Genomic DNA, 26,016 nt, shown 5'->3' with positions numbered 1-26,016 from the left:
ACAGTCTGCCTTTATCAATTAAGAGGAATCATAGAAAACTTAAACCAGGAAGGTCAGGGAAAGATTTGAATTCTCCCCCTCACAAGATCTTAATCTATGTGTGCTACTTTACTCACAGAAATATGGACAACTCTAATATCATCACCAAAAGCATAATATGCATCATTTTTGTGTGTGATAAAACTGGTGCCGAAGTGTCAATGCAGCCATATAAATTAAAAACAGAGCATATAATAAAACTAATTAATATTTTATTTACATTCTGCTCTGTCGTGAGTTACTGTACATAAACACACTGGTTGCAAAAACATTTCTGATAATGTCTGAGAATTCAGTTCCTTCTTCTCTTAGTAACAGGTCCTGGTTGCTTTCCTTTACGTTTGTGTTTCCATTTCTTGTTCTGCTGCATCCACATATCTCTCTTTGCCTCCCATTTCAGTTGTTTAACATCTGCAATTAAAAAATGAAAATTAGGGGAAAAGATTATGCTTTCTTAATATTAAAATACGCGCAAATGGACACACTGAAGTCGTAATTCCTATATCTAAATTTACATTTACACATTGCAAGGCATATGACAGTGTGTAGCAGACAGTTCGCCATGTATCACTAACATTCTCTCACCCTGGTCACTGTTGTTTCATCTGCAAATGAGTGTTGGTAAGCTTGAATTTCTCTAAATTTACCACCAAAGACATTTTTTGATAAACATACGGTAGGAAGTAAAATGTTGATTGAGACTCCTTGGAACATGTATGCTCAGAATTTAATTGTACACCTTCCTATAATGAGTAACACCTCTCTTACAACATATGTGACTGAAGCACGGCAACTCCATGTCACACTTGCCCTGATTAAATGTACAATAAGTAAATGCACAGTTCCTCTTTTCATTTTCTTCATTGATCTTACATGGTGAACATCTAATACTGACAAGCAACATCCACAAACTGGTCAAATGACGATCTTCTAAACTGTTTTCTAACATATCACTCCTGGCCTCACCATAGGGTCATCCTCTCGGTTGGGACACCAAAGCCAGTTTCTGGCATATGGTGGAAGGGGGACTTTTTTCAGCCTAGAGATGACTGGTCAGTATTTATGTAACCCATATTAGTGGTTTGTGGTAGAGTCTGCTATGCTGGGTTAAGGGCTAGTGACTTTTCCATGAAGGAAGGTGTTTTCTAGCAGGTGTTGGAAATACACTTGGCTGGATGTCTTCCCAGATATAGGAAGCAAGTTGTATGCTCTGGAGGTGGTTCTTATACTGTTTCTGAAATTGAAAGTAAGTGATCCTTCACGGTCAACAAAGTTACTTTTCCAATAAGGAAGGCTCACAAGAATTAATTTTCAGGTGTGACCATGGAATTCAGATTAGTTGCCTTTCAATCTGCTAGGCAAGTACTGTAGTTTAATGAGTGGGCATGCACTCAATAGGAAGAGACCTCATCATCAACATGTGGAGTGATTAGCTACCTGTAGGCAGCATTAGTTATAAGTAACAGGCTTGGCGAAGTCTAACTGAAGCCAATAAATTATATCTGCTCCTGTAGAAACTTGGAGTGCAGTTTTATGGTGTGTGGTCTGCTTCCTACTGACTTTAAACTGGTATCCTGTTTTGTTCTCAAGAAGATTATCAGCTCAAGTTGCTAGGAGCTGACTGGAAGCAGCATACTTACTGTTAGCGGTGTAGGGTTTCCAGTCCAGTAGTCACAGTCTAGATCCTGGAATTCTGCTAAAGGCAGGTAAATAGCTATCCAACATTAATTATTGGTTTTGGAATAGAGACTAGTATAACTGTTTTCACATGTATGTGAGGGGCTTCTTTAGTACACACATTTTTTGAGCAATAGATAAGACTGTGAAGTTTTAGTACAAATCAGCACACACGAATTCCCTAAATTAATGATACAATCATAATTAATGAAAATCTATGATAGTGCTCTATTCAGATTGATTATACTCGTATACTTTTCAGTCAGCACGTGTACACCCTAAGTCTGCACTGCAAGCAGATGACTGATTTTGAGATGTGGATACAAGGTTGTGTTTCTGAACCTATTGAAGGTGTTCCACAACACAGAAGAGAAAACACTGTGCAGGATAATAAGTGTACATCTGATGGATCAGACAGTGAAATTGCAGGATTGCAGCATCTGGCTAAATTGCTGTTCGAGCACAAAATAAGTGAGTACATGATCATTAGCACCTCATGGGAGTGAAATGACAGTCAGTATACAAAAATTAATGAGATAGGAACATAGACAAATAAAAGTGATACAAAAGAGAATATTAGAGAAGGAAAATTGCTACTCACCATATAGCGGAGATGCTGAGTCGCGGTAGGCACGACAAAAAGATACACACAATTATAGCATTCAGCCCTTAAGGCCTTTGTCAACAAGACACACACACGCACATACACACTCACGCAAGTGCAACTCACACATACGTCTGTAGTCTCAGGCAACTGAAACCACACTCAGTTGCCTGAGACTGCAGACGTATGTGCGAGTTGCATTTGCGTGAGTGTGTGTGTATGTGTGTCTATTGTTGACAAAGGCCTGAATGGCCAAAAGCTAAAATTGTGTGAATATTTTTGTTGTGCCTATCGTGACTCAGCATCTTCGCTATATGGTGAATAACAACTTTCCTTCTCTAATATTGTTACATTCCATCCTAGATTTTCCATTGTTTGATACAAAAGAGAAGTACACAAAATCATTAAAAAGTCTAAATACACCCATAACAGAAGAGCTGGTTTGCTAGCACTCTCAATACCGGCCCTATTATATGTACAAAGCTGTAGAAACCAGACAAATTTAGCCATATTCAGATGAATGCTGTTTTGTCATTCGTTAACAAATTCTTATCAATAAGGCACCACTTTAGAACTACTTTCTTCTACTTTTACATTAATCTAAAATAATTATTTTTCAGTAAATAGGTTTCAGGATAACCACATAATCCATACAACACCGTTTTTGAACATTTGAAAAAATTGTATAATAGAAAAAATTACACACAATGTATACCTTAAAATATAAGTAAGTTTTTCTTCACACTAATGATGTGGCTAATTACAGTTTTCATAGAGAATCATATTGTTTCTTTGTATGGTAGATCTTGACACAAGGTTCCATATACAAAGCAAGACCACATTGATCACATTGGTACCAGGCCTCTTTCTGAGAAGCTTTTCCACTTTCTTTTTTGCACCTGAAAATATATACATGACATATACAAGCAGCATACTTCTTGCCTGTGGGTGGTATCCACTACAGCAAATACACCTCTGTTCCACTTTGCACAGCAGTATCAGTAACACGTTGCACATCATCTTCAATTAGCTCAGTGCAAGTCTCGTGATGGAGTCAGTCATTTTCACTCCCTCCTGGTGCTCTGAATTACACAGATAAAATATTTTTGACACTCCCATGTCATACGAATGTACAACTTCCTCCATGATTTGATTGTTCCGTACTGAAACCACACCGTACGACAAGATCTGCACGATCATCACATGTCTTGTTCACAATGTAATCTAATATTGTAAGTGGCTTCATCATAAGTGTTTTATTCTTTTTGGTATGTGATACAAATGATGTTACACACACACCTCTTTAAGTTTCCATTTTATCACCTACAAATTGTTTTCACATTGCACCCTTTTCCTGTTTAGTTGCAGCTAAATCTTTGGACACAAAGTCATGTTTTGCTTACTGTACCACAGCACCAATTCCTTCCTAACCCAACTGCTCCAAGATTTCTGGGCTGGAGTAAAATTTATCTAAGTAAGCAGTGTGGCCTGTTTTGCAATGTAAGACTCAAAATTAATTACATAAAGATTGTTTGCTTCAGCAACAGTATATAACTTCAAACCACATTTGTGTGGTTTATTCTGAATATACACATGAACAAAAAATGGACACACTCCCTGATCTATCATAAGTTTCTCAGGCAGACAATATGCCCTAGTATAAGGCTCTTTGAGACTGTTGTATTAATGAATAACTCTGAAGATTGGATGATACTACTTCTCTTGGTCTCTGTTGCTTGGAATTGTCAACAAGATGCAAACAGAGTAAACCTTAAGTGACTCATCACTTGCGCACAAAAATTCACCCAATCATTGGATTAGTGTTCCAATCCTGAGCCATCCTGTAACATACATATGAAAAACTATGGTCAAGAAACACCTATTTTCACTGAATGTCAGTAGCTTCCACAAACTTAGTACTGAATGAGGTTTCAGTTCCTTTTTACTGTTTCTTTGCTACTACCTGAGATGAACATACATGTGTATGAGCTTTAGATTCTCTGATGTCCTCATTGGTTAGAAAAACATTTGAACAATAGGTATATCATGTAATCGATCTTCATGAGAACTATTTGTGGTGCTGTGTTAAGAGGTAATACAGCTGAGTGTCAGCTGTAGTCTATACACCAATGGCCACAACAGACTTTTATGCAGTGCATTCTGATGTTCACTATTTGTTTCATTCTCTTGCAATAAATGGCTTTCATTCAGTTAATCTGTTGGAATGAACAATGCACTGCTGACACCGTAAAACAGAAATGACCACAGAAAACATATTTTTGTGTACATAGTAACAGCGACATATTATTATTTAACAGTCAGTCTCTTGCTTTCAAATGTGTCGCTTTCTCCAAAATCATCTTTTTCACTACTTCAATCATCTAGAATCTCTTCAGCAGTAAGTGGAATGGTGATTTCCTGGCCAAATAAAGTTTGACATGACAAATGTCTGCTTGTGTCTGTGTATGTGCAGATGGATATGTGTGTGTGTGCGCTAGTGTATACCTGTCCTTTTTTCCCCCAAGGTAAGTCCTTCCGCTCCCGGGATTGGAATGACTCCTTACCCTCTCCCTTAAAACCCACATCCTTTCATCTTTCCCTCTCCTTCCCTCTTTCCTGATGAAGCAACCGTTGGTTGTGAAAGCTAGAATTTTGTGTGTATGTTTGTGTTTGTTTGTGTGTCTATCGACCTGCCAGCGCTTTCATTTGGTAAGTCACATCATCTTTGTTTTTAGATATATTTTTCCCACGTGGATGTTTCCCTCTATTATATTCATACCTGAAAAAATATTGTAGTAGAAGTTTCAAACTATGTTTGTTGTCACCTGAAATAGAGGGTTAGCACCCAGCAAAATTATCAACTGACCTTTTAGGTGCAGGATACAATGTGCTGGATGGCAGTGGTCAAACAAGAAGCTTCTCCAACCTCAGCTTGTTGTCCTACACCTCCCGTCACTCCTCCCTCAATCACATATGACCCTGCCCATAGTAGTCTCTAACGATGTGCAAGACTGAACAACATGCAAAACTTTTTGGTAGCTGCATCTGCCAGTTCACAGCTCCAAATTTTCATGTACCCGGTACAATATCACTGCCTTCCACTTCTTTTATCAGTAAATAAAACTGTTCTGTACTGAGTGGACTGGTTTCTCTGTTGAACACATGCACTGGGTGTCTTGCAGTGTGCTCTGTGAATCAGAGGAAATGGGGAATTCTGTAGCTCAAATACATCCAGCCTGCCCCAATGCCCTCAAGACTGCAAGTAACACAGCAGCACAGAAAGTAAATTTCCTATTCATGTCATGGGAACACCGCATGAACTACAGAGCAATAAAGGTAATCCCTTCCTTAGACCCATTGTTGTATATTGCCAAATAGTTGGCATATAGGTATAAAATGTTTATAGATGAATCCCAGAACACTGTACTTATATTCAAGAAGAGTCAAAATATTGTTGCGGTTTCTGTGAGTACAGAAAGGAAAGGTAGATCAAGATTTTATGTCCCTTCCATAATTAGGCCATTAGACAAAGAGAACAAGGAAGGATAGGGAAAGATTCCAAACATATTCTTTTCAAAGGAACCATCCTGGCATTTACACTGAAGAGCCAAAGAAACTGGTACACCTGCCTAACATCGCGTAGGGCCCCCGCAAGCACACAGAAGTGCCGTAACACGATGTGGCATGGACTTGACTAATGTGTGAAGTAATGCTGAAGGGAACTGACACCATGAATCCTGCAGGTCTGTCCATAAATCCATAAGAGTACAAAGGGATGGAGATCTCTTTTGAACAGCACGCTGCAAGGAATCCCAGTATGCTCAATAATGTTCATGTTTGGGGAGTTTGGTGGCCAGCAGAAGTGTTTCAACTCAGAAGAGTGTTCCTGGAGCCACTCTGTAGCATTTCTGGATGTATGGGGTGTAGCATTGTCCTGCTGGAATTGTCAAAGGCTGTTGGAATACACAAGGGACGTGAAGGGACGCAAGCAATCAGACAGGATGCTTACATAAATGTCAGCTGTCGGAGTCGTATCTAGAGGTATCAGGGGTCCCATTATCACACCAACTGCACGCACACCTCACCGTTACAGAGGCTCCACCAGCTTGTACAGTCCCCTGCTGACATGCAGGGTTCTTGGATTCATGATGTTGTCTCACGTCCACCGCTCAATACAATTTGAAATGAGACTCGTCCGATCAGATAACATGTTTCCAGTCAGAAACAGTCCAATGTCAGTGTTGACGGGCCCAGGTGATGCGTAAAGCTTTGTGTTGTGGAGACATCAAGAGTACACGAATGGGCCTCCGACTCCAAAAGCCCATATCGATGAAGTTTTGTTGAATGGTTGGCATGCTGACACTTGCTGGTGGCCCAGCATTGAAATCTGCAGCAATATGCGGAAGGATTGTACTTCTGTCACATTGAACAATTCTTTTCAGTTGGCATTGGTCCCGTCCTTGCAGGACCTTTTTCCGGCCGCAGCAATGTCGGACATTTGATGTTTTGCTGGATTCTTGATATTCATGGTACACTCGGTGATGCTGAGTCCCATCACTCGTGCACCTACTATAACACTACATCCAAATTCACTTAAATCTTGATAACCAGCCATTGTAGCAGCAGTAACCAATCTAACAACTGCGCCATACACTTGATGTCCTAAATAGGCGTTGCTGACCACAACGCTGTATTCCATGTGTTTACATTTCTCTGTATTTGAATACGCTTGACTATACCATTTTCTTTGGTACTTCAGTATATCTTGGTCAATTTAAGAAAACTATGAAAAACCTGTAACTGAATGGCCAAATGTGGATTTAAAATGCCATCCATCCAAATTTGGGTCCAGTGTCTTAACCACTGTGGCATTCTGCTAGGTTCCAGTCAAGAGTGGCAGCCAGCTCCACCAATGGAAACTGATCAACATTATAAGTCACTAGGTCAGCTTCTGCATGAATCCCAAACAAAACTGTCACTTGTAGGCCATTTGAAGATGCCATTTCCACAAATGAGCACATATGCTTGTCATACTAAGGGAAGTTACACTGGCTGAATAGTTGTAGCTCACCAACCTCAGCACAGAGGCTGGCTATGGTGCTGAATTAGTAGACACCCTTGGTCATCCTTGTCCCTACATGGCAGATAGCATCTATGATGCACAGGTCTCACCAATCCACACAAGTGGCCCTGTAATCCAGCCAGAAATGCAAGAAAGCCTTATAAAACTGTAACAGGCACACACTGTCTGTTCCCCAGGATTTACTCTAAGTTCACAAGTACAATCTATTAATTGCAGTTTGCTACTGACCAACCACAGTTACAGGGTTGGAAAAAGAATGAAATATAGCAAAATCATCCATTGGTCTGCCAAAAGTAATGTAATGCCATTGATGCCAACAGCCTTGACACACATCATTCTACTTTACCAACAAACCACAATGACTTCCTTAACAACATTTAACAGAAATGATAGAAGATGAAGGACAACATGAATATGGTAGATATGCTCAGACACCCCACTAATGTGGGCTGTACTATGATATAATGCCTTCAAGTGGTGCTGCAGGCTTTCTCAATATCAAAAAGACATAAACGACATGTTGCTTGCTTGTTGAATCAGGGTTGCCACAAGTTACCCCAAGTCAAATTCCCTGATACTTCCCTGATTTCCAGACACATTTTAGCATTTTTCGCTGAAAAATTTTGAGATCGATTGATTAATTGAGTGGGTTTATGGGGCCAAATGGTGAGATTATCAGTCCTGTGATTCCTAACTTACTCACAGATGAAAGAGGGTCAGCTATGGATGGATCCAGTGTGGAGTCGAACACACACAATAGAAGATATAAAAGGTTAGACCAAATCTAAAAACTGGAAAACAGAGTGCTCTTTCCGTGAGGGAGTGGTCATGGGGTCCCAGACTGAGAAAACATGAAGAGAGACCCAAACACAGCCAACCTGCCTCTGCTCCAGGAGTAAAGCAAAACCTTATATCAGGAAATAACCACTTTCACAGAGGAAACTGAGGACCAATTCAACCATCCATGAATTGTCTGCTAACATTAATATTAAAGAAGCCTATATTTAGCATGAAGGGGACATTCTACCAATATGTGGGATATCATCAGACTGGCTCCACAACAAAACTGTGGCAGTGGTTCATTACACAGGAGGACACAGTGGGTGAGCCAGGTATGGCCAATGTGTAGACGGCATAAAGCAGTGGACTCCTTCCAAGAGTTGCGGAAGGAAGAACACCAAAGCACAGCAGTGGACCCTTTCCAAGAGGAGTGGAAGTAGGAGCACCAAAGTGCAGCAGTCTCCTTGATTGTGTGGAGTTTAGTACTGAGAGATGTCACTCCACTTTCGGGCAAAGAGAGATTTGACATAGGTGCATATCTGCACCTGGAGTCACGAAAGGGAATGGAGCATGAGTATCAGCTTATCCAGTCAAACAGTCAGCCCGTTCATTTCCTGGGATAACCACATGACTTGGGACTCAGAGAAAGACAACTGAGCAGGCAGCACACACCAGGAAGGAGAAAAGACCCTGGACACCAGAGATAAAAGGATGACAAGAGTAGCATGCTGCTCAATGAGTTGGTACACATTAAAACACTATGGAGGAAGGCCTGAGTAACAAAATGGGGGCTGTGGTAACGGCTAGCAGCTCTGTTCTGTACACACTACATGATTTCTGCAATAAATGGTGTTCCAAGTCAGTAGGAGACGTGAAAATGTATCCTGCTTTATCTACCATCTTAGAACCATCAGTGTAGAAGATTGTAGTACCCTGAAACACTGCAAGGATGGAATGTACAAGGGAGACCATAGGGGCGACAGAGACCTGGAATAGGTTGGTCCTACTAATCTGTGGTCTAGGCACCATCCAGGATGGAGCGGGGGGGGGGGGGGGGGGGTTGTTAGAGGAAATACATGTGTACAGTGTACATGTGGCACATTTCAGTGAATGGAGATGGAGATCCTGACAGAGGGGAGTGAGACGCATTCCAACCAGCAATCCCACCCGAGGGTAGTGCTCAGAGGAAGACGTCCCTCATTTGCAAAGAGGACAGGGTACATGGGATGGTCAGGGAATCTGCGAATGGCAATTGCGTACAAAACCACGAATTGGCTTCGTCGCATTCGTAGAGGGGGAACCCTCACTTCTGTGAGAAGACTGTCATTGGGAGTAGTGTGAAAGGCACCAACAGCCAGGCTCACCCCACAATGGTGAACAGACTTGAGTATTTTCAGAGTGGAAGGAGTCACTGGCCCTTAAACCAGACTTCCATAATCTAGTATGGACAAGGCCAGAGCACTGGTAAGATGGAGAAGAGTAGCATGGTCTGCACACCAAGATGTGTGGGCCAGGAGGCAGAGAGCATTAAGCTTCCGCATGCATATAGTCTTCAGGTGGCAAATATGGGACAGCCACGTTAGCTTTACATAAAAAAAAGGTCCAAGAAACGGGACTGTGCTGTAACATCTAGGAGCTGGTCACCTAAATAAAGTTCTGGATCAGGGTGTACTATGAATTGACAACAAAAATGCATAACCTGCATTTTGGAGAGAGGAAACTGGAAGCCATGGGAGACAGCCCATGCAGAGGTTCGCTGGGTGGCCTCTTGGAGCTGGCACTTAGCAGATGCTACCGAGTGCAAGCTGCACCAGATGCAAAAATTGTCGAAATACAATGCCGGGGTAACCAACAGATATTACAAGCCCACTGATGACTATGAGGAAGAGTGTAACACTTAATACAGAATCCTGTGGGATACCATTCTCCTGAATCCAAGGAGTGCTGAGGGAGTGCCAACTGGAACCCAGAAGAGGTGGTGGGATAAAAAATTGTGAATAAAAATCGGAAGGGGGCCGTGAAAGCCCCTGTCACTGAGGCTAACTAAAATGTGAAATGTGCTGACATTTAGTAGAAGCCAGTCAGATTGCAGTTTCGAATCTGAGTAAATACACTCCTGGAAATGGAAAAAAGAACACATTGACACCGGTGTGTCAGACCCACCATACTTGCTCCGGACACTGCGAGAGGGCTGTACAAGCAATGATCACACGCACGGCACAGCGGACACACCAGGAACCGCGGTGTTGGCCGTCGAATGGCGCTAGCTGCGCAGCATTTGTGCACCGCCGCCGTCAGTGTCAGCCAGTTTGCCGTGGCATACGGAGCTCCATCGCAGTCTTTAACACTGGTAGCATGCCGCGACAGCGTGGACGTGAACCGTATGTGCAGTTGACGGACTTTGAGCGAGGGCGTATAGTGGGCATGCGGGAGGCCGGGTGGACGTACCGCCGAATTGCTCAACACGTGGGGCGTGAGGTCTCCACAGTACATCGATGTTGTCGCCAGTGGTCGGCGGAAGGTGCACGTGCCTGTCGACCTGGGACCGGACCGCAGCGACGCACGGATGCACGCCAAGACCGTAGGATCCTACGCAGTGCCGTAGGGGACCGCACCGCCACTTCCCAGCAAATTAGGGACACTGTTGCTCCTGGGGTATCGGCGAGGACCATTCGCAACCGTCTCCATGAAGCTGGGCTACGGTCCCGCACACCGTTAGGCCGTCTTCCGCTCACGCCCCAACATCGTGCAGCCCGCCTCCAGTGGTGTCGCGACAGGCATGAATGGAGGGACGAATGGAGACGTGTCGTCTTCAGCGATGAGAGTCGCTTCTGCCTTGGTGCCAATGATGGTCGTATGCTTGTTTGGCGCCGTGCAGGTGAGCGCCACAATCAGGACTGCATACGACCGAGGCACACAGGGCCAACACCCGGCATCATGTTGTGGGGAGCGATCTCCTACACTGGCCGTACACCACTGGTGATCGTCGAGGGGACACTGAATAGTGCACGGTACATCCAAACCGTCATCGAACCCATCGTTCTACCATTCCTAGACCGGAAAGGGAACTTGCTGTTCCAACAGGACAATGCACGTCCGCATGTATCCCGTGCCACCCAATGTGCTCTAGAAGGTGTAAGTCAACTACCCTGGCCAGCAAGACCTCCGGATCTGTCCCCCATTGAGCATGTTTGGGACTGGATGAAGCGTCGTCTCACGCGGTCTGCACGTCCAGCACGAACTCTGGTCCAACTGAGGCGCCAGGTGGAAATGGCATGGCAAGCCGTTCCACAGGACTACATCATCCAGCATCTCTACGATCGTCTCCATGGGAGAATAGCAGCCTGCATTGCTGCGAAAGGTGGGTATACACTGTACTAGTGCCGACATTGTGCATGCTCTGTTGCCTGTGTCTATGTGCCTGTGGTTCTGTCAGTGTGATCATGTGATGTATCTGACCCCAGGAATGTGTCAATAAAGTTTCCCCTTCCTGGGACAATGAATTCACGGTGTTCTTATTTCAATTTCCAGGAGTGTAGTCAGTTGGAGATCGTCCTTCCTGGAAGCCACACTGATACGGGGACAAAAGGCCCCGAGATTCGAGTATCCAACACAATTGGAAGCTGACCATCCTTTCAAGCAGTTTACAAAGTATGTTCGTCAGGCTAATTGGGCAGTAGCTGTTGAGAGACGTTGGGTTCTTCCCAGGCTTAAGGACGTGGATAACTATACTGTCTCGCCACTGTGAGGGGAAGGCACCCATGAGCCAAATGTGGTTCAAGACCCTGAGTAGATATTGGTTCTGTGTAATGTCCAAGTGTTGGATCCTCTGGTTGTGGATGGAATCTGGGCCTGGGGCTTACATGAAGAGGTAAGAGCCTACAAGAATTCCCATTCATTGAAGGGTTCATTATAGCGTTCAGCTTGGTGAGGGTTGAAACAGAAGGCGGGTCTGTCCAACTCTGTGTTTCTGCTGGAGACAGGTGGTAGGATAGGAAGAGGATGCCGATTCTGTCGCAAAGTGTGTCACGGGGTGTTCTGCAAGGACCAACAGATCAGTAGACAGAGCACCTTGGAGGATAAGCCCCTTTACAGTTGACTGTCACTGGTGGCCCAGAAGGCTGCAGAGCTTGAACCAAACCTGTGATGAAGAGCCGTACCTCCACAGCGAGGAAACACAGTGCTCCCAACATTCCTTTTTACTCCACTTAATAGGGTAATGAGCCCTAGCATGGAGACACTTAAAAGCGAGGAGGTTGGTCTGTGAAGGGTGTCATTTAAATTGTAGCAGTGCCCGTCGGTGGTCCTGGACAGCGACTGCTACATCCTTGGTCCACCATGGTACTGGCTGATGATGAGGGGGACCTGTGGATAGGGGGACAGCAGTGCCAGCAGCATGAAGAATAGTGGCAGAAACACCCTGCATGACCGCATCAATGCAGTTTGAGAGAGAAGTGTCGAAGTGCACAGCAGACATATATAAAGTCCAGCTGGCCCTGCGGAATGCCCAACGTGGGGGCCTGTCTGCCTGGCAGCGGCAGGGGAATAACAGAAACTCTGGCAAGTGATCACTGTCACAAAGATCATCACATGGGGTGACCAATATAGGCAACCCACGAGAGCAGGAGAGGAGACTGTGAGATAGAGAGCAGCGAAGGCTCCATGAGCAGCACTGAAGTGGGTAGGGGAACTATCATTGAGGAGACACAAATCAAAGTCTGTAGTAAGCTGGTCAAATAGAAGACCCCTACCCAACAAAGTGGCACTCCCCCACTGGGGTGGTGTGCACTGAAGTCCCCAAGGAGGAGATAGGGGGGTGGGAATTGCTGTATTAAGGTAGACAGTTCATTACAACAAACTGGCCTACCTGGAAGGCGGTAGACATTACAAATGGTGATTGCTGCAGTCGCCCGCCCTCTAACTGCTATCACTTCCAAGTTGATATGAAGGGGGATCCAGTCACTAATGACATCGATGCAAACCAAAGTGCAGACCCCTCAAGACACTATCCCGGGGCTGGCACAGTTCCAACAGAATGCTCAATAACACAAAACTTTAGAATGTGGTCATCATGAAAGTGAGTTTCTTGAAGAGCAAGACAGAACGAAGAGTAGGAGGAAACAAGGAGTTGTATTTCTGGGAGGTGGCAATAATATTCGTTGCAATTCCACTGGATTATTATGTGGTGAGATGAGACATAAAGAAGCTGAGGGTAGGTCAAGTCACTTGGTCAGTGAGCTTCACCAATGAGGATGGGATGACATCCATAAAAACTGGGGCTGATTCAGGATGAGGTGGAAGGGTGAAGCCCTCCGGGAAGCCGGGGAAGCTTTGTCCTTCGACTTGCGTGGCTTCTTGTTCTCCCTCAGAGGGTGGGAGGAGGTGTTCTCAGCAAGAGAGTAGATGGCAATGATTACAGTATAGGACAGAGAGTGAGTGGTTTTGGGACCCTTGGAGCACTGGACTCTCCCCTGGCCCAAGTGTGTAAGCTTTCTGTACTGATAATGCCAGGAAGGGGTGTTCCAAGATGGAGCCCCATCCCTTGCATGAGCCAGAGAAGAGGATGTTTTCCCTGACTGAGGAGGAGGAGGATGAGCGGTTCCTGGAGGGGAAGGGACGGGAGCTACCGAGGGTGAGAAAATGGAAGGGGGGCAGGATGGGGGTAATGGGGAAGGGTGAGGATGGGAGGGCATAACTGAGGCATAGGTAGAGGAGAGATTTACAGGGTGAAGTCTGTCATATTTCTTCCAGGCTTCAAAGTAGTTGAGATGGTCAAGGGTCTTTATTTCCTGAATTCTTTTTCCTTCATGTAAACTGGATATTCTGATGAGTGGGGAGAATGGAGACCAGAGCATTTTACACAGTTAGGCGGTGGGGTGCAAGGACTCCCCAAATGAAGAGGGTGGCCACAGTCACCACAGAAGGGAGTGGCACCATAGTGCAAGTACATGTGGTCGAACTTGAGGCAATGGAAGCAATGCGTGGGAGGTGGAATGTATGGTTTCACATCACATCTGTACACCATTACCTTGAACTTCTCAGGCAGGGTATCCTTATCAAATGCAATGATGAAAGTGCCAGTGTCTACACAATGGTCCTTAGAGCCTTTCTGGACACACCGGACGAAATGAACGCCATGTTGTTCCAGATTAGCCCTAAGTTCATCATCAAGGAGAAGTTCCCTATGGAAAATTACATCCCATGTCATACTGTGTGACTTGTCAGGAGTGCCGGCAGGCTGTGGCCGAGTGGTTCTAGGCGCTTCAGTTCGGAACCGTCCTGCTGCTACGGTCGCAGGTTCGAATCCTGCCTCGGGCATGGATGTGTGTGATGTCCTTAAGGTTAGTTAGGATTAAGTAGTTCTAAGTCTAGGGGACTGATGACCTCAGATGTTAAGTCCCATAGTGCTTAGAGGCATTTAAACCATTTTTTGTGAGGAGCAATAGTCATGGGAATGTCTCCTAAATGGTTGCAGGCACAGAGGGAGGCTGGCTGACTGGCGGAAGTTGTCTTTATAAGGAGAGAGCCAGAGATCATCTTGCTTACTGACTCAACTTCACCGAACTTGTCCTCAGTATGCTCGTCAAAGAAAAGGGGTTTGGTGAGTGGTAAAAGTCTTCCTGTCAGTCCTGGTACAGAGCAGGAACTGTGGAAAGTGTCTCGCCCCAAGCCGGCACATCCAGCCCTCCTCCCAGGGTGTATCCAAGGAGCGTAAGCCTGGAAAGGCAGAAACAGGAACTGAGACAGAACTAAGTTAAGCAAGAGACACAGCCACAGTAGAGCAGCCAGAGAGTTTAACATATTTCATGTGCCAAACGTCCGCCCCGGTACCACCCACTCCAAACAGGGGCTTGCCTTGTGGGCACCACCCAGCCACACCAATGGCCGCCTGGCAGGACAGTCGTTGCTGGGAGTTCTGATGTCCCGAAAAGATGGGCAACTACTCCTAGGCTTCCACAAGGCATTCACAGCATAGGTACCAGCAGAGTGGTCCCTGTGGGATCAGGGTACTCAGCCAGATGGGTATGTAACAGCCCCACCACATGGACTGGCTACCGAGCTGGTGACCTAGCAAGGAGGTGAAACGGCTTTGGCGGGGAGGGAGGGAAAGGCAGAAAGGGAGAGGGAGAGGAATCCACACCAAAGACGATAGGGAGGGAGTTCTTCCCCAACTAGTCTGCACTACAGATTTCAAATTTAGAGATGGAGGTCAAACACCTGAGGAGGGACCAAAAAAGAAAAGGCAAAAAGGAGGAGGAAAAGCAACCAACCACACCTGCAAGATGAAGCAGCCGACATAAAGAAGAACACCAAGAGAAGGAATGGAACGGGCAAAGGGAAAGGAAGAAGGACAGGGAAGGAGAAGGAAGGGGAGGGGTCAGCAGCCCAGAAAAGAATAAAGGCTGCAATAGATCAGGGACCCATCCGCACCACACATGTACCCACCAAAGAGCTATTGGCCCCCTGGGGGGACAAATTTTGAGATCTCAAGGGTAAGTAGAGACATAAGTTGACAAAAAATGTAAGGACTTCTGTATTTCTAAACATGTGAGTAAAAATCTTAAGTACTAACATCAACATCTTTTGCATGCAATGAACTGTTTTTAGATGGAGAAAGCAAGTCAAATGTTATATATGTTTCATCAAGACCACAGATTTTATTTTATTTCAATAAAACGAAACATATTTGGTGACAAAAATGTGTATTTAATTGGAAACGCGAGACAGATTTAAAATATCTTCACTGATTGCAAAAATAATCTCAGAAAACAGTAGACCTCTTAAAAGAAGTGTATTAGGCAGGGAAGAGTTGTCTCAACAGACACTGTAGGCAACTGCCAATAAAATGTTGGGCCTACTATGTTCATTATTGTCAGTTATTACCCACTGTGTTATGACTATTATTTTATGGGTATTGTGTGGTTTTTCTTTCACGAAATATGTGATTAAATAGTGTAAAAACTGCCAGTGATTGTCACTATTTTCTTCCTCTTATCAACCATACTTTCTAATATATAAACTACTTTCAAAGTGCCAAAATGTACTAGGATAAATAAAATGCCACACTGTACAATGTTCTTGCGGTGAGACAGTCACAGTTCCTGAAATCCATTGCCCGTGGCCTCTGGCCTGCCGAGGAGCACCGCAGTTCTGAGTCTATGGATAAACCACAAACATCTGTTGCATTACACCACACACAAACAGACCTGGCCTGCAGGCAGATCGGTGAGACCAGATGTGATGGGCAGGGCCTGCACATTAGTGGGAAATGGTGGGCTTCAGATTGGCAGGCCCGATCTGTTAGAGATACCCACAAAAATGGCCTGCAGTTTTGGCCCGTCATGGAAGGTCACTGGTGTGGCCAGCTATTTACATATGTCGCAGACACCACGTTGATGAAATGAGACCACAGTGACCAATCCAAGGAAAAGATAACTTGCAAGAATACTATGAAAATCAGTACTAATGACAATAGGTAGCAATTCACTGTAAAGATGATCACTGAGCTGCAGACAGGCACATAGAAAAGACAATCACACTCTCATAACTAAAGTTTTGGCCATAGCCTTTGTCAGAAAACAAGAGCACACACACATTCACACAATCATTCAGACACAACTCATGCACACATGACAGCTGTCTCTGGCCGCTGCATCAACAGTCTGAGAATCAAATCCGAACAAACCTCTCCTGACCACCCCCTGCCTCTCATTGGCAGCTGCTAGGCTAACAGCAAGAAGTGGTGGCAGCACTGACTGAAAGCTGAGGGGAGCAGCAGAAAGGGGAAAAGCAATAAGAATGAGGGAGTAGGGAAGCGACTCACGTACTCAGCTGCACCCAGCCTGCAATGATGCATAAGATCTCAGTAAACAAACCATTTCATCTACTGAGACAAAAACTAGATTTTTCCAGTATTTTTTTCAAATTTCCCTGACACGTTTGAAATTCTCTGATGTTCCCTGATTTCCAGAACTTGTGGCAACCCTATGAACAGTCACCGTGTCCAGGTTGTCAATCATAGAATTATAGCACCCCAGCCAAAACTAAAAACTTAACTCCAGAAATAGGCAAAGTGGCTATCTAACATTTACTCCAAGCCTTTACAAGCATGTAGTGAGGGGGAGCTCTGTGATAACAATCTGGACAAGCACAGACCTTCACTTACTTCAAGAAGCATATTATAATATTATATACCTCCAAGAGTTACAGAAGTCTACTGGCTTCATAAATGTGGTGGAACAGGGACAGGGTAAGGAGGACTTCTTCGGCTGCTTCTGTGAGATGCCACAACATGGTGTAATGCATTTTGTCTCATCAGTTGTGTCACGAACTCACTCCCACCTGGGGAAGTGACAATTACAAGGTTTCCAATCCTTGAAACTGTCTTGCTCAGTGATGGCTCCATGGTGATAAATTATCTTGGCTAGTGGTCGGTACACAATAATATTTTGTCAAAGGAGGTCCAGTGTCATACATAGGTAGTAGGTGCTCCACTCAATTCATTTGCATGAAGAGTGAATCCATTTACATGTCACTGTAAAACTGCAGCCATTTTAGAAATGAGGTTCCTCAATGAGATCCTTTTTGTTTCCGTCCAGTACTCCTCACAGTCCATACGGATAACTGGTGATCGCCTTATGTTGTAACAGACAGAACCAATATGATGTGTATTGATCAAGGTTTTTTCCCCTTAGATTTGTGGCTTTTACCTGACTTTATCTTACAAGGACAAAAGTGGCAACTTTCATGCCAGTCAATTTTTCTGTCCCTGTCTTTAGGGCCTATCAATTTTGTTGCAATTACAGTAACATTTCTAGTTACAGTTCTTTTCCAATTTCTATAAATAAGACTGAAGACTACTTCATACTGACTAGTTTTTGGTGACAGATTACTATGACAGCATGAATTCTAGATGTTTAATAGCTTAATATACTTTCTTTATGTTGCATACGAAGCAAGAGGTACACAACATATACCATGTGACACTGCCATCACACAGGCACAACCATTCACCTGATATTTCTAGCTCCAGTACAGCAGTCTGCAGGTGGCACTGACAGACACAGTGCCTCAATAAGTGCTTATTGAAGAAAATGGTGAACAGCCACTTTGCCTAGGTTATGGAGTTCAGTCGATTAAGTTCTCAGTTTTGACTGGGGTGCTTCCATGCCACTTCCTCCAGCACATCCTGTAAGTCCACTGATAGTGTGCAAAAGCTGATAGGGAATGCTGTCAACAGCAAACTACATTGCTTCCATCTTGTACAACAGACTTGGATATTCTTCTGCTGACAGGTTCAAAACACAACATAGCACGGGCACTAACACAGTTACGAACCATCAGTCAGACAGCTCACTTAAGTGCCTGCAGTTAGCTCAGTACAGTACTCTGAGGACTTCCCTCTGACTTAACAGTCAGTATTTACAGAGAAGCATGACAAGTAACAGATTGTCTGCAAACATTACTATCAGCGATATTTTCCATCTCATAGACTGCCATGAGACAGTAGAGTAGTTAGATGCCATGCATCAATTTGTACCCAAGTGAAGTACCATTTTGTAACATACTCTTAATAAATGTTATTTTATTATTTCTTATTGTGTTCCCACATTTCTGTTTTAGTACATCTTATCAAGCAAGTGTTAATTAGTTAGTGTACAAACCAGCTGAACCATAGCAAGGAAACAGTTTTCTGTTGTCATGGGTGTTTGGGCTGAGTTAATAATAGTATTGATTTATTACGTTCATATAGTTTTGCAGCTGGAGGATAACTTTAAGAATTGCAAAAAATTTTCCCAGTCATTATTTTGGCAATGTGGAAAAACTCATCATTTGACAACATGAAAAAACTGGAAATAGTTGACCACAAGACAGTGCAAACCCACAAAACTTTCATCAACATTGGATGACGAACAACACAAAACACTACTGGACAAAAGGGGAAAAATTACTAAGCAGGACAAACATTATGCTTCAGTAATTTCATGATTTCTGTGGCAACAGTGCATGACTGCCAAGAGACAGTAAAGCTAGCTTGGTGCCATGCATTAGATTGTATCCAAGTTAGGTAAGCCAAAGTATACATCACCCCTGAATTTCACTGTATATCAGTGCAAATTAAATATGCATTCTGGAGAATTTTTGGAAGCTACCATTGTCTTTTGCATAATTTACTAGCAATCTGTAACAAACCAGGGTTCGTGATTTCTTTAGCAAAGCAGATTTTCTAAGTGACATTTTGTGTTACATCTAGTTCTCCTTTAGAGAGCAGTAGCCCTATATATTATCTGCATTTATCATAAAATAACTCAGTTTTCGAGTTTGCTAACAACTCAAATAAAAATAAAAACATTTTAGGAAATTAGTAATTTTTATCACAGGTTTTTGTATTGCCTTGATAAAAATCTCATTTTGTGTATATGCTTCAATTCTTATAGGGAATTAGCAACTTTTTAGCTCAACAGATTAAAAGATAATCAGCAGGTTTAATTTAAAGTCCTTTGTTCACTGCCTTGTAACACACTGCACCAGCCAAAACGCAGCCCCACTGTGAATGCTGCTCTCAAACACGGGATGAGTTGGCTGACATTCATAAGCAATTGGAAATCGCCCTGACTACTGTCAAACGATTGACAGCTGCTCCAAATCGGTGTGTCAGAAGAGCTCCTGAGAGTTGTGTACCTATGATACCTGTACCATACGTACCTCAAGTACTATCCTCTCCTGTAGATCCTGTCTCCTCTGCATAAAGTACAGGATCTGTCATTACATATCCACTTGACTGCGAGTGGCATGTCAATGGTACAGCTAGGCATCCTGTACAGGGTGGATGGGGACCAGGGACAACTCAGGGTGTTGTATCGATCCCCTTAACCAATAAGTTTGAGGTGCTGTCTTTCACTGAAACTGAAACTGACCCAGTGGGACTCACTTCACCTGTATGGGAGAAACCTGTTTTGCCTGGTGTCAGGAGGAGGCAAACACAAAAGTGAAGGGGCCTATTAATCATTGGCAGTTCAAACATATGGCAAATGATGGCACCCCCTAGGAAAATGGCAGCAAGGGACAGGAAAGGACACCAAGTGCACTCAGTGTGTATGCCACGGGGCCTCATTCAACATGTTGAAGAGGCTATTCCAGCAGCCATAGAGTGAACAGGGTGCAACCAACTGCAGATTGTGGTGCACCTTGGAGCAAATGATGCCTGTTGTCTGCCTCCAAGATCATTCTTGGGTCATTCCAGTGACTGGCAGAGTAGGGTGAGAAGACCAGCCTTGCGTGCGGAGTTTCAATGCTCATAATTTGCAGCATTGTCCACGGAACTGATCATGGTCCTTTGGTACTGAGTTGAGTGGAAGGACTTAACCTGAGACTTTGAAAGTTCTGTGACAAGCTATGCTGCAACTTACTGGACTTGTGCCATAAGGTTGAGAACTGTAGGGTCGCTCTAAATAGGTCAGGTGTGCACTACACATCAGAGGCTGCTGCTCAAAATCCTAATGGTAAACTGCCGAAGCATTCGCAATGAAGTGCCAGAGTTTGAAGCACTCATGAAAAGCAGTGAAGCTCACATAATACTAGGTACAGAAAGCTGGTTGAAACCTAAAATTGATAGCAGTGAGATTTCTGAGGAACTTTTAAGGGTCTATCGAAAGGATAGACAAATGGGAAATGGGGGTGGTCTATTTGTTGGAGAAGACAAACCAAATCCACCAAGATAGAAATGAAAGCTGCATGTGAGACTGTCTGGGCAAGACTGAGTATCAGGGGTGGCCATAAAATAATAATTGTATTCTCCTATCACCCACCTGACTCATGATGTAACCAGGAGCTTCAGAGAACACCTCAGTTCACGTGTACGTAAGTTCCCCAGTCATACTGTAATCATTGGCAGATACATTAATCATCCAACAATTAATTGGAAAAATTACAATTTTGTTAGTGGTGGGCATGAGAAGACATCCTGCGAAACTTTACTAAATGCCTTCTCAGAAAACTACCTAGAACAAATGGTTAGGAACCCCACTCGTGATGAAAATATACTGCATCTAATGGCAACAGACAGACATGACCTCTTTGAGAATGGCCACATCGAAACTGGTATCAGTGACCATGATGCTGTTGTTGCAATAATGATTAACAAAGTACAAAGGACATCTAAAACAAGCAGGAAGATATACATGGTCAGTAAACTAGATAAAAAAAATCTGTAATGTCATATCTAAACGAGAAACGTGAAACTTTTAGCACAGGTCAGGAACAAACAGAGGAACTCTGGCTAAAGTTTAAAAGAATCGTTGACCAAGCATTGGATAATTACGTTCCACGCAGGCTGTTGGTGGCATCAAAGTTAGTGTCCTGTCACTAGTGAATGAGACAGAAACTGAAATTGAGGGTAACAAAGCAAAAGCTGAAATGCTTAACTCAGTTTTCAAATGTTCCTTTACAAAGGAAAACCCAGGAGAATTGCCCAATTTAATCCTAGTATCAGTGAAAAGATGAATGAATTAGTGTCAGTGGTGTTGAGAAACAGCTGAAATCGTGAAAATTGAGCAAAGCTCTAACCCCTGTCAGATTCTGTACTGAATATGTGGCCAAATTACCCCCTCTTCTAACTATAATCTATTGTAGATCCCTGTGCCCAGTTCTTGAAAAAAGGCATAGGTCACACCCACCTACTAGAAGGGTGGTAGAAATGATCCACACAACTACTGTCCAATGCCCTTGACACAGATTTGTTTTAGAATCTTAGAATACATTCTGAGCTTAAAATATGATGAGGTATCCTGAAAAGAATGACCTCCTCAATGCCAATCAGCATGGTTTTTGAAAACATCTATCTTGCGAAATCCAATTTGCACTTTTCTCACACGACATACTGCAAACTTTAGATCAAGGCAACCAGGCAAACGCAGTTTTTCTTGATTTCCAAAAAGCAACTGACTCAGTATGATAGATGTAGAAGTAACTTCAGGTGTGCCCCAGGGAAGTGTGTTGGAACCTTTTCTGTTCATGTTGTATATTAATGACCTTGCAGACAATATTAAGAGTAAAATCAGGTTTTTTGAAGATGACATGGTTATCTATAATGAAGTACTATATGAGAGAAGAGCTTGATAAGATTTCAGTGTGGTGCAGAGGTTGGCAACTTGCTCTAAATGTTCAGAAATGCAAAATTATGCAATTCACAAAGCGAAAAAACATAGTATTCTATGACTGTAATATCAATGTGTCACTGTTGGAAGCAGCCAACACTTTGTAGGGTGTAACACTTTGTAGGGCTATGAAATGGAGTGATCACCTAGGTTCAGTCATGGGTAAAGCAAGTGGTAGACTTTGTTATTGACAGAATACTGGGGAAGTGCAATCAGTCTACAAAAGATATTGTGGGACAAGTACCAGATAGGACTAACAGGGGATACTGAACATACACTATGTGATCAAAAGTATCTGGACACCTGGCTGAAAATGACTTAAAGTTTGTGGCCCCCTCCATTGGTAATGCTGGAATTCAATACTGTGTTGGCCCACCCTTACCTTGATGATAGCTTCCACTGTCATGGGCATACGTTCAGTCAGGTGCTGGAAGGTTTCTTGGGGAATGGCAGCCCATTCTTCACGGAGTGCTGCATTGAGGAGAAGCATCTATGCCGGTCGGTGAGGTCTGGCACAAAGTTTGCATTCCAAAACATCCCAAAGGTGTTCTATAGGATTCAGGTCAGGATTCTGTACAGACCAGTCTATTACAGGGATGTTATTGCCGTGTAACCACTCCGCCACAGGGTGTGCATTATGACCAGGTGCCCGATCGTGTTGAAAGATGCAATCACCATCCTCGAATTGCTCTTCAACAGTGGGAAGCAAGAAGGTGCTTAAAACATCAATGTAGACCTGTGCAGTTATAGTGCCATGCAAAACAACAAGGCGTGAAGGCCCCCTCTATGAAAAACATGAGCACACCATAACACCACCATCTCCGAATTTTACTGTTGGTACTACACACACATGCTGGCAGATCACATTCACCGGGCACTCGCCATACCCACACCCTGCCATCGGATCGCCACATTCGGTACCATGATTCATGCTCTAAACAACATTTTTCCACTGTTCAATTGCCCAATATTCACACTCCTTACACCAAGCGAGGCATCGTTTGGCATTTACCGGTGTGATGTGTGGCTTATGAGCAGCTGCTTGACCCATAAAATCCAAGTTTTCTCACCTCCCGCCTAACTGTCATAGTACTTGCAGTGGTTCTGATGCAGTTTGGAATTCCTGTGCGATAGTCTGGATAGATGTCTGTCTATTACACATTATGACCCTCTTCAACTGTGGGCAGCCTCTGTCAGTCAACAGACGAGGTCGGCCTGTACGCTTTTGTGCTGTATGTGTCCCTACATTTCCACTTCACTATCACATCGGAAACTGTGGACCTAGGGACGTTTAGGAGTGTGGAAATCTCACATACAGACATATGACACACGTTACACCCGATCACCTGACCACATTAGAAGTCCGTGAGTTCCGCGGAGCACCCTATTCTATTCTCTCACAATGTCTAATGACTACTGAGGTAGCTGATATGGAGTACCTGGCAGTAGATGGCAAAACAATGCACCTAATATGAAAAACGTATGTTTTTGGGGGTGTCCGGATACTTTTGGTCACATAATGTATGTAGAGAAGGGCGGCAGAAACGGTCACAGGTGTGTTTAATCCATGGGTGAGTGTCACAGAGATACTGCAGGAACTGAAATGGCAGATTCACGAAGACAGACATTGCAACATATTTCAGCTCACAAGTTCATGTTTCTTCTGCCAGACATCGATTTTTCATGTTTTAAGAAGTCAAAACAAAGCTATAGCCAGCTCAGAAATCACAGGACTAATTGACTGAAACAGTCAGTAAACAAGTTTAGAAAACTATAAAGAGTGGATTATTCAACTGCAGGGCCCGACTCAGGACATCAATTTCATTGTGAAAATGATCAATGTAAGAAATTTTATGCAGACTCACTATTTTGTGAATGCTTTTCCTGCACTCCCCTTACAATAAATTAGAGGAGGACTTGGAAATCTAACAAACCCAATTTACAAGATTGTTTGCCTCTGATTTGAGCATACAAACAAACATGTGTATCTGCTGAAGCAATACAGAGTGAAAATGCTGTTCACGACATATCAACAGCCAGCACAGCCAAGTAAACAGTACTTTTAGGCCCAGAAATCACAGGACTAATTGACTGAAACAGTCAGTAAACAAATTTAGAAATTCTAAATTAAGATCCTGTTCACGCTGTGGTGTAAACCACAAAATACAATGCGTGTTGTGATTACTGTAAAAAATCTGGGCATATAGCTCAGGTGTGTAAAATGAATCACAGTCAACAAAAATAGCAGACACTCACGTATATGCAATGATTAATGGTAAAAAGTCAAATATTGTTCAAAATGGACATGTGCAAATTCAACAACTTTTGCGGAGACTAAATGTCACATGAATGCTATTTTTTCTAGGAATAGCAAGTTGTTAACTGTAACTCTTCAAGTTAATAAAGTGCCAATCAATTTTCAAATTGACACAGGGTTGTCAATTTCAATCACTAACCTGTGGGCATACCGAAGGTTGGGAATGCCAAAGTTAATAGAGTTCCAATGTTCGCTGCTCAGTTACATCAATCAGGAAATTCGAGTGAAAGGACAATTTTTCAACATATCTTACATATAAACAATTTACACAGCAGGCTACACTCGCAGTTGTAAATTTAACTGCAGCAACAATTTTTGCTGGGACTGAATGTCTTCAGTGATTTGGGCTTCACCATGCATGAGAAACAAATCAAATTCAAACTGACATTCCAAATTAAAAGTTAAATCAGCTATTGCAAAAAATATAATGATATTTTTTCCAAAGCAGCTAGCAATATCAAAGGTTACAATGCATAAATTATGCTGAAGCCGAATTCGGTGCCGAAATTTTGCAAAGCACGCAATATTCCTTTTAGGCTGGAAGATAAAGTAAAGCAGGAATTCAGCCGTCTCGAATAGCACACAGTTATCAAAGCTGTAATCAGTAGCCAATGGGCAACACCGATCTTAGTTGGACAACCAAATGGTTCTCTTCACATCTGTGGAGATTTCAAAGTGAGAATAAATTCTCAATTTATTGATTCATATCCTATTTGCAACCCAGAAGAACTGATGTCAAAATTAGCTGGTGGTGTATAATTTGCCAAGCTGTATCTTAAAGAAACATATTTGTAAATCCCTTTGGATTAAGACACACCAAAATTTATGGTTACAAATAATCCATTTGCTCTCTACCACTGCAAGGCCAGTGATATTTCGAGCAATTAATTCTGTAAGCTCGGAACGCTGTGGATTACCTCGATAACATAAATGTCTCACACACAACTCCACAGGAACTCTTACAGAATTTCGAAGCTGTTCTCAAAAATCTACAAGTAGCAAATATGAAATGCAACAAAGACAAGTGCATCTACTTTCAATGTAAAGTGCAATATGTAGGATACATACAGTTTGCACATGCTTCAAACTGATGCCATAAGACACTGACACTATTAAACGCCCCCTGGCTCCCAAGGATGTCAAGCAATTACATTCTGTATTGTGACACACAAATTATTATCAGAAGTTCCTCCTTCACACAGTTTTATTCAGTGAACCACTGCACAAGTTGTCACGAAAAGCAACCAAAAGAAAATGGAACAGTGAATGCCAACGTGCTTTTAACATATTAAAATAATATTTGATTGACACCAAATGTCTTACGATGTATGATCTGAGCAAAATCCTCACAACTGCTGAA

At 43.2% G+C, this 26,016-nt stretch overlaps 1 protein-coding gene across 2 annotated transcripts in view; it reads right to left on the bottom strand.

The window, feature by feature from the left end:
- Positions 1–231: 231 nt before the first annotated feature.
- The window catches only part of LOC126236748 (CCAAT/enhancer-binding protein zeta), a 198,385-nt gene continuing 172,600 nt past the window's right edge, over positions 232–26,016 (bottom strand). For both annotated transcript variants that reach the window (XM_049946284.1, XM_049946285.1), the window contains one exon: positions 232–450. In XM_049946284.1, the coding sequence (XP_049802241.1) occupies positions 332–450 (119 nt within the window). In that variant the 3' untranslated portion in view covers positions 232–331. The remainder of the gene's footprint in view (positions 451–26,016) is intronic.

This window comes from Schistocerca nitens, chromosome 2 (genome assembly GCF_023898315.1).
Source record: "Schistocerca nitens isolate TAMUIC-IGC-003100 chromosome 2, iqSchNite1.1, whole genome shotgun sequence".
In the NCBI taxonomy this organism is placed as follows: domain Eukaryota; kingdom Metazoa; phylum Arthropoda; class Insecta; order Orthoptera; family Acrididae; genus Schistocerca; species Schistocerca nitens.
Note: the sequence above shows the minus strand (reverse complement) of the source record. Positions and strands in the feature narration are given on the sequence as shown.